At 45.7% G+C, this 10,000-nt stretch overlaps 1 protein-coding gene across 1 annotated transcript in view; it reads right to left on the bottom strand.

Annotated features, from left to right (window-relative positions):
• Window positions 1–451: 451 nt before the first annotated feature.
• Window positions 452–10,000, bottom strand: part of BICDL1 (BICD family like cargo adaptor 1) — a 90,656-nt gene continuing 81,107 nt past the window's right edge. Inside the window, exons 3-5 of the mRNA XM_044685449.1 lie at window positions 8,324–8,440; window positions 1,545–1,691; window positions 452–466 (exon numbers count right to left, since the gene is read on the bottom strand). Of these exons, the coding sequence (XP_044541384.1) occupies window positions 452–466; window positions 1,545–1,691; window positions 8,324–8,440 (279 nt within the window). The remainder of the gene's footprint in view (window positions 467–1,544; window positions 1,692–8,323; window positions 8,441–10,000) is intronic.

Below are 10,000 nucleotides of genomic sequence, written 5' to 3'. Positions count from 1 at the left end.
AAAGATTAAATAACTTGTTCGAAGTCACATAGAAGATTTAGAGTTGGAAGGAGTCTTTACTGGTCATCTAGTCCAACCTGTTCATTTACAGATGGGGAAACTGAGGCCCAGAGAGGTTAAACAGTTTGTTCAAGGTCATGGAGGCTGAATCAGCATTTGAACTCAGGTTGTCTGATTCCAGAGCCCTTTCCGCTGTACCATCTATCTTCTGAGCTGCGGTGGGGAATGGGAGTAGGGTGGGTCTTAAACACATCTGATGGCTGGAAGCAGCCTGGTTCCCTTCATAACTGAGGCCAAAGGCCCGGCAATCTCTGTAAAGTGCCAGCAGAGAGCATGGCGCACCCAGAGAGGCTCGTGGCTTCCTTTCCAGCCCTTGGGGGAGCTTTGCCAGCACTGGAAGGATGGAATTATGAACACAGTGTTCTGGCCCCACGAGAACTCCATGTAACCGTTATTCCAAGGGCCACTGGGCCAGAGACCATGGGGAGAGGGGAGGAGAGAGCCTGGGAGTAAACGCTTCTGTTTCACAGTGCCCAGCCAGGGTCACTCAGGGTCAGGGAGGAAGAGCAGCAGCAGGGGGCCCATTCACAGTTCCCTTCATCATCTGTTTTCCACATCTGGAGACATGCTGGCCTCCCTCTCTCCCTCCTCTCTTCTCTCTTCCCTTCCCTTCTTGTTTTGCCCATTTAAAAAATGAATATAATTTGTGTGGGGAATTCCCATTACTGAAGCTGCCTCTCCTCACACAGATCGGAAACACCTATAATTTAAAGTCAGAGCTTTAATAGGAAGCCACAGGCTCGGTCGTTTATAAAAAAAAAATATTTTGATAACTAGATTTCCGTGTCATTGACTTCCTTGGGGTTGTCTGTATTTTATTTTGGGTGTTTAAGAATTTTATTCAGAGGAGGAGTCTTTGATTTTTCCCAGACTGCCTCAGGGGCACAGAAAAGATGATGGACCTCTATTTTGGAGAACCGTCTCAAGGATAAGAGGCTCATGGATATGTGTTTGTTTATTTTTAACTTTTAATTTTTCTATCTTAGTGACAATTCTAAGACAAAAGGGGTTAAGTGACTTGCTCAGGGTCATACAACTAGGAAGTGTTGTTTTTTTTTTTTAAACCCTTACTTTTTGTATTAGTATCAATTCTGAGACAGAAGAGTGGCAAGGGTTAGGTGATTGGGGATAAGTGACTTGCCCAGGATCATACAGATAGATAGTGTCTGAGGCCAGATTTGAACTCATGTTTCCTGACTCCAGGCCTGGTGCTCTATCCACTGAGCTACCTAGCCGTCCCTCACTATATCCACTTTGACACCCCCTCATTTTATAGGTAAGGAAACTGAGGCTCAAGGAGGGCATATGGTTTATCTAAGGGCTCACCTCACTTGAATATGGCAGAGACAAGCCTCAAGCCAAGATCTTCTAGACTCCATGCCTGGCCCTCCATCCATGGCACCAGTTTGCTTAGCTCTCTTCCCTAGCCTTTCCTTTCCCCGGTTCCTGAGGTCCAAGCATGGGCCCCTTTCTGCTCCCCTTACCTGGAGGTCCTTGTCGTGGCTTTGCCTCTCCAGGATGAGGACTCGATCCTGCAGCTCTTCCACCGTCCCTTGGAGTAGATCATTCTCCTCCATGGTGGCACTGAGGCGATGCTCCAGCTCCCGCTTCCGATCTGACAGCATCTTGATCTGAAAAAAGCAGAGGTTCACGAGTGTGTGTGTGTGTGTGTGTGTGTGTGTGTGTGTGTGTGTGTGTGTGTTTGTGTGTGTGTGTGTGAGTGAGTGTGTGTGTGTGCGCACATGCGTGGGTGGTTTGGCGTGATGCCCAGGCTGATGGTCGGGAAAGAAGAGACTGGTTCCCAAACATGAACCCAAGTATTTGTGCCTGTGTCCGTCTGTACCAGGCTGTGTGCGGCTGTACCTGGGAGAGAAACAAGCAGGCAACTCCAAGCCTTGGAGAACCCCAGCGGGGAAGGGGTGGGAGTTGAGCTCCCAACAAACTGGAATGCAGGTTGCCAGGCAAAAGCGAGGGGTGGGGAGGGGAAGGCTAGAATGCTTGGGAATTTCCAGAGATAAGGCCAGGGCATGGCTGTATCTTCCCTCGCTTTGTTGCTCTGCCCTGGCCCCAAACTAATTTGAAGAGACCCCCAAACTGGTCTGACTGGTACTCGCTTCCCTCTACAGGTGCCAGGGCAGGGAAACTCCCTGGGCACTCTTGAGAGATGCAACTTCCTTTCCGCTGGCTAGAATCCCAAAGCCCTTCCCCCTCCATGCCCAAGCGAGTCAGGTGAGGGACGTAATGGCCTAACCTTTCATGCTTTCACTTGGGGGTGGCATTGGTGGGGTGTGGAAACCTACAGCTGGTGGCTAGATCATTCTGCCCATGGCCATTCTGGATGAGGACAGGTAAGGGGAAGCAGGTGAAAAAATAGAGCCGCCTTCGAGTTCTGGGTTTGATATCTGAGTGGGAGAGGCAGCATGGTTTCCTTAAGGCAGTCTCTGACTCTCCTAAGCCCTCCAGCTTCCTGAAGGCCTTTTGGGAGACTGGCTTGATCCTTCCCATAAACCTCCCTAGGTGGGACATCATCAGCTTGTTGTTCTGCTGTGACTCATGGGGATACTGTTGTATCTTCTCTTCCACCTTACTGAGATGCCCTTTTTATCTGCTCTTTAGACCCTGATCTGTGCCCTTAGCTAGCACAATAATCCTCTTAAAGACAAACAATCTCTTACATTCTATACTGTGTATTGGTTCCAAGGCAGAAGAGTAGTAAGGGCTAGACAATGGAAGTTAAGTCCAGGGTCACACAGCTGGGAAGTGTCTGAGGCTAGATTTGAACCCAGGACCTCCCATCTCTGGGCCTGGCTCTCAATCCCCTGAGCTACCTAGCTGCCCCCACAGTAATGTTCTTCTGATGCTAGGTCAGATGTCCTCCAGTGCTTCTTGTGGCTGTTATGGCTATCCTACCTTGGGCAGCATGTGACGGGCTATGAATCAGTGGGGGAGTTTTTCCAGGGGTAGATTTTAAAATAAGTTTCTAAGAGTCTGAGGCCCTCAAAGATGCACCCTTCTCTTCGCTTTGGGCTCCTTTGCTGTAGCCATTCCACCCCTACCCCCAACAACAGCCTCCCTCCCATTTTTGCATTCTGATTCTTTTCACAGGGTACAGATCCTCCCTGGCCACCAAACCATCAGATAGGCTGATGTCCTGGGGAAGACAAGTATGTGGCCTTGGCCCAGGGGGATCAGGTGTCTGTACCAACAAAGGAATACTGTATATGAGGGAACTGGGTCTCTGGAATGCATGTTCGGGTTGGTAGCCCCAGCCTCTTTCATGAATGAAGTCACTATTCCATACCTGATGGAGGGCAAAAGGAAGACCATTCTTCACTGAGCAAGGAAACCATCACTGAAATAACTCTCCTGCCCTTTTGATTTTTTTCCCCCATGGTTAATCTTGCTCTCCCAAGTCCCAGCCAGTGCCTCACTAGGTAAGAGGGTTCCTAGCCAAACCTCTGAAATACCTTAAAGAGAGTCATAGCTCTAAATCCAGAAGGGGCTTTATAGGGGACATTTCGTCTTTTTTTTTTTTAAAACCCTTCCCTTCCATCTTAGAATCAATATTGTGTATGGATTCCAAGGCAGAAGAGTGGTAAAGGGATAGGTAGTGAGGGTTAAGTGACTTGCCCAGGGTCACACACAGCTAGGAAGTGTCTGAGGCCAGATCTGAACCCAAGAGGCCTGGCTCTCTCTCAGCTGAGCCACCTAGTTGCCCCCTGGGGCCACCTAGTCTTACACCTTCATTTTACTGATGAAGAAATCGAGGCCCAGAGAAATTGATTTGGAACTTGTTCACACAGGTACAAGTGGAAAAAATGGGATTTAGACTGAGGTTAAGGGATCATCATAGATTTAAAAAAAAACCCTTCCCTTCTGTCTCAGAATCAATACTGTGTATGGGTTCCAAGGGAGAAGAGCAGTAAGGGCTAGGCCATGGGGGTTAAGTGACTTGCCCAAGGTCACACAGCTAGGAAGTGTCTGAGCCCAGGTTTGAACCTACGGCTTCCTGTCTCTGTGCCTGGCTCTCCATCCATCACGTGAACCACTTAGCTTCTCTAGGAATCACAGATTTAAAGCTAGAACTAGGGACCCTTGAGTCCATCCCCCTCATTTTACAAATGGAGAAACAACAGGTCACCTGAGCAGACTTTGAACTTGGGTCTCCTTGATCCCAAGTCTCACACATGATGTGATCAGAGGTTCACATGACTGGAGCTGGCAAGGACTTTAGAGAGATTCTCTGCTCTAGCTCCCTCAGTTTACACTCCTGGAGTATTGGGATAACTTACCCAGGGTCACTTTAATAAGAAGAAATTTAGCTTTATAGCAACAAAATAATCAGCCCAGCACCATGGCCTAAAGAGCAGAATGTGATGGAAATGAAGGCAAGAGCACGCATGAAGCACTGAATTCCCTCACCTTGAACCCTAGAGATGAGGCTCCCTGAGAATACCCGTGCCCAATGAGAGTCCCAGGGAAAGTGGAGGAAGGAGAAAGAGGAAGTAGCAGAGCAGGAAGATGGGCGAATCTGAAGGCGGAAGGACCCAGAAGCAGCTTGAGTACCAGGCATGCACACAAATGATCGTGGATGGGCATGGGGAATCCCACAAGAACAAACTCTACTTACTTCAAGGACCTGCTGCTTGGGAACAGTGGGGAGGGGGAAAGGAGGGAGGAAGAGGATAAAAAGAGAAAGAAGAAAAGAGACGAGTTTGACAGACTTTAGGGGAAAAAACCCTCCACTTTCAAGCCATTCTCAAAGGAGCAGGAGCATCCTGGGCCATCCCTCGGGAGCTGGCATCCACTCCGAATGCCTCATTTTACAGAAGGAAGGAAACTGAGGCCTGGGGAGATGATGTGATTTGCCCAAGGTTATTAGTGGTGGAGTTGGGATTTGAACCCAGGATCTCCAGTTCCAATCCACTGTTCATTCTACCAGATATCAAAGGGCTTCTTTGGGGATCAGCTCCAGCGACACTCAACCCCATTGTCAAGAGTTGAGGGAAAGCAGGAGGTCATGCCAGCCTTCTCCATCTCTCCCTCCTATCCCAACAATGCAAAGGTTATCATCCAACTTGGCATAGACTTTGAGCTGGAATAGGATTCAGAAGCTGCTAATCCAACCCCTTCATCTTACAGATGAAGAAACAGGCCTGCAGAGATGATCCAAGGTCACAAAAGTAGCAAGTGGATGACCCAGGATTTGAACCCAGGTCCCTGAGTTCCAGATCTAATGCTCCTTTCTTAGTACCATACTCAGCCTTTGATTTGCCACTCATGTTCGCACTTAGTAAGAGGATCCCTGCTCCAATAGTGGCCTGTTTGAGTGGGAGATCAAAGGGGAAAATCTTCAATGGAGAATCTTTTATTGATTCATGAGATGCTTCCATGCAAGAGCATTTAAGTGCCCACTATGTGCCAGGCATTGTGCTACAAGCTAAGGACAAAAAGGAAAACAGTCTCTGCCCTCAGGGAACTTACCATTTAATGGGAGAGACAATACATGCCAATATGAGGATATTTAAGACCCATGTAAAGAGAACAAAGTATCTGCCTGCTGTGTCTCCTCATTATAATTCATCTTCCACTCTGTTGTCAAGTTGGGCTTTCCAAAATGGAGGCCTGATCATGGTGCTCCTTCCTCATTGAGCATCAGTGGCTCACTATTACCTCCTAGTGACAATAGAAACTCCTCTGTTTGGGATTTAAAGCTCTCATAACTTGGCCCCTTCCAAAGCTTCTAGGTTGGTTGATTTTTTCCCCCACAACTTACTCTTTTCCACATCCCCTAGGCATCAGCATCACTGACCTCATTAAAGTTCCTTGAATGGCATGCCCTACCTCATCTCCCATCTCCATCCCATCCTAGGGCTTTACACTGCCCCAAACCCTTTGTCTGCAATTCTGTCTTCTCGTTGCCTTGATTTCCTTCAAGGCTCAGTTTTATTGTCGTTTAATCGTTTCAGTCATGTTCGACCCTTTGTAATCCCATTTGGGATTTTCTTGGCAAAGATACTGTAATGGTCTGCCATTTCCTTCTCCAGTTCATTTTACAGACGAGGAAACTGAGGCCAACAGGGTTAAGTAACTTACCCAGGGTCACATAGCTAGCAAGTGTCTGACTCTGTGACCCTATTTGGGATTTTCTTGGCAAAGATACTGTAATGGTCTGCCATTTCCTTCTCCAGCTCTTCTTACAGATGAGGAAACTGAAGCAAACAGAATTAAGTGACTTACCCAGGATCACACAGCTAAGACACTAGAGTGGTTTGCCATTTTATTCTCTAGCTTATTTTACAGATGAAGGAACTGAGGTCAACAGGGTTAAGTGACTTGCCCAGGGTTGCACAGCTAGTGAGTGTCTGAGGCTAGATTTGTATTCAGGTCTTTCTGACTCTGGTTCTGGTGATCTGCTCCACCTCACTGCCCCACGAGGCTCAGAATCCCACCTCTTCCAAGAGGTCTTTTCTAGTCCTCCCCAGTTGCCGAATCTTTTCTTTCTCAGATTGCTTTCCATCTCTTCTAAATATATCTTCTGCATATCTAATTTTTGACAGGTTGTCTCTCCCACTCCTCTAGAATATAAGCTTCTTGAGGGCAGAGGCTGTTTTTGTTTTTCTTTGTAGCCCTGGAACTTAGCATAATGCCTGGCACTTACTAAATGCCGTTGACTGGGAGGGACTTGGTGTGCTGTGACCTTTCCGGTTCACTGCATTAATCTGAACTGAATTTAATTGAAATGTTACTGGGAAACTATTTCCTAGATCTCATGAGAGCTTTCTGATAAGAGGAGCCAGAACTAGATAGAGGCAAATTAGGCTTCTGCCTAGGGCATGTGCAACATGCAGGAGCATATAAAAATCACTTTAGAATGTTCCTTTCTAAATGGTGTATAAATGCAGATTTTGAACCTTGGACTTCATCCCCCAGAAGTCCCTTAGTATTTCCCAAAAGTCCCTTTAATCTCTCCTGTGCCTCCACGTTTGCGTGGTCACGTTATTGTTTTATGAGTTCTGTAGCTCCTCTCTCTTCCTCCTCTTCACAAGCTGGCTGAATTAGTTGCCTTTTTTGCTTTAGCTTTTTACTTTAGTTATTAATAAAACTTAAAAAATATAATATTTAGTTATTGAATATTAATTTTCATCTTTACAATGGACAGATTTGAGATCAGAAAATTCCCCTTTGTATGGTCTGTAGATATTGGAGAAAAGTCAGTGGGTATATATATGACATTACCTCTATCAAAGCCTACCTGAAAACTCTTCGGATCCTCCCTGCTATGAGTGTCTTACCCTCTCCTCTTATTATCTTGCATTTATTTTGAATATACTTACATGTTCAGCTATCTATTCTTTATCCTAACAGTCCATAAGTTCCTCGAGGGCAGGGATGGTTTCATTTTTTTATTTGTATCCCTAGTACGTGGCACAGTGCCTGGCACATAGTAGGCCAATTTGTTGTTATTCAGTTATTTCAGTCGTGTTGACTCTTCATGACCATATTTGAAGTTTTCTTGAGTGGCTTGCCATTTCATTCTCCAGTTTATTAAAAAAATCCACCCCAAACCCTTACTTTTCATCTCAGAGTCAATACTAAGTATTAGTTCCAAGGCAGAAGAAGGGTAAAGGTAGGCAACGGGAGTCAAGGGACTTGCCCAGGGTCACACAGCTAGGAAGTGTCTAAAGTCAGATTTGAGTTGTCCCTCTTTTTATTATTATTATTATTATTATTATTATTATTATTATTATTATTATTGTTGTTGTTGTTGTTGTTGTTGTTGTTATTGTTGTTGTTGTTGTTATTACTCTTTACCTTCCATCTTAGAATGAGTACACTGAATTGGGTTCTAAAACAGAAAAGCAGTAAAGGTAGGCAATGGAGGTTAAGTGACTTGCCCAGGGTCACACAGCTAGGAAGTATCTGAGGCCACATTTGAACACAGGATCTCCTGCTTCTAGACCTGGCTCTCCATCCACTGAGCCACCTAGCTGTCCCCTCTTTTTTCCCCCAAAATCCTTACCTTTTACTTTTCTATCAGTTATAAGATAGAAGAGTGGGAGGGCTAGACAATTGGGGTTAAGTGACTTGCCCAGGGTCACACAGCTAGGAAGTGTCTGAGGCCAGATTTGAGCTCAGTCACTCTTATAAAACTGATTTTGCCTTCTCAGTTCTGAAGGATTCCTACCCAAAGACCTGCCATATTGCCTGAGATTGGAGAAACGTGTTTAAGTGGCATGGATCTCTCCTTGGGGAGACTCACTTCAGCCTGAAGGCTCTCCAGCCGGATGATGTGTTGGTTGGACGAGGAATTCTTCTCCCTGAAGTCCTCTCGGAGGGCATGGACTTGCATGGAGAGCTGTCGCTCTACTTCTGACGCCTGGGAAGAGAAGAGAGCAGGAAGAGTTTAAGCCAGAGACCCTGGGATGGGACCTTGTCTGTTCCCTCCCTGGACAAGCTTGCGGCTCCTATGATCTTTCTGCTAAGTTTTTAATCAGACTTCGAGGTGATGGAGGGCTCTCTGGCCAGAAGACTAAACCATTCAAGGTCAGGCTAAAGGTTTTCTAGCAGGGATTCTTAGTCTGTTTTTGTGTCATGGAACCCTTCAGTGGTCTGGTGAAGCCCAAGGATCCCTTCTTTCAATAAAGTCCCTAAATGCATAAAATAAAATAGAAGATTAGCCCTTGTCCATCTGTCTTAGAGTTGTTACTAAGACAGAAAGTAAGGGTTAAAAAAAAAAGATCATAAATCTAGACCTGGAAAGGACCTCAGAGTTTCCCCCTGTATCTGCTTTTCGGATCTTCCACTGGAATGTAAGTTCTTTAAGGGCAGGTACCATCTTTCTTTTTGCTTACATTTATTTGCCCATCACCATGTGCCTGAAACACTGTAAACACTTTATTTATGCTTGTTTCCTTCCTGCCTCAAGGCAGCTAACTGGAACAGTAGATAGAGGACTGGCCTTGGAGTCAGGAAGACCTGAGTTCAAATCCAGTCTCAGATATTTACTAGCTGTGTGACCTTGGGCAAGTCACTTAATCTTACTAAGCCTCTGTTTCCTCCTAAATAAAAGAAAATATTAATAGCAACTCCCGGGGTCATTGTGAGGACCAAGTGAGATAATATTTATGAAATACTTGGCACAGTGCCAGGCACATAGTGGGTACTTAATGAATTCTTGTTTCCTTCCCCTTTTTATTCTTATTTCCTTTAAAGCTGAATGAACTAAGGCCTAGGTGACTTGCTCAAGGTCACATAGCTGGTAAGTGGCAGAGACTGGATTTGAAGCTGGGTACTCAGATTCTATGGCCAGGGTTCTTTTTTGTTGTATTCTGTTATATAGCAGAAGAAGCACTGGATTTGCAGTCAGAAGACCATGACCTCGAGTTTGAGACCTGACTTCTCTCCTTTCAAAGAATTTAAAAGTTGGAAAGGAATTATTGCTGTTGTTCAGTCATTTCAGTCATGTCCTCCTCACTCAACCCCCCATTTGGGGTTTTCTTGGCAAAAATACTAGAGGGTTTTGTCATTTCTTTCTCCAGCTCATTTGACAGATAGGGAAATTGAGGCAAACAGGTTGAAGTGGCTTACCCAGGGTCATAGAGCTGAGAAGAGTCTGAGGCTGGATTTGAACTCAGGTCCTTTAAGCAAAAGCTCTATGCACTGTAGCTGCCCCTAGGAAGGGAACTTAATGACCATATGCTGTTATCAGCAGTAGTAAAGTCAGTTCCTTTTTTGGGACCTAATTTATCCTTGAAATAATTTATCTCCCTCCCATGCTTTCCTGCTCCTTTTTTGTATTGTCTCCATCTCTCTCCATTAGATTGTAAGCTTCTTGAGGTTAGGAACGACATTTCCTTCCTTCCTTCCTTCCTTCCTTCCTTCCTTCCTTCCTTCCTTCCTTCCTTCCTTCCTTCCTTCCTTCCTTCCTCCCTCCCCC

This window comes from Gracilinanus agilis, chromosome 1 (assembly GCF_016433145.1).
Source record: "Gracilinanus agilis isolate LMUSP501 chromosome 1, AgileGrace, whole genome shotgun sequence".
NCBI classification, from domain to species: Eukaryota; Metazoa; Chordata; class Mammalia; order Didelphimorphia; family Didelphidae; genus Gracilinanus; species Gracilinanus agilis.
This window is presented reverse-complemented; position numbering and strand designations above follow the sequence as displayed.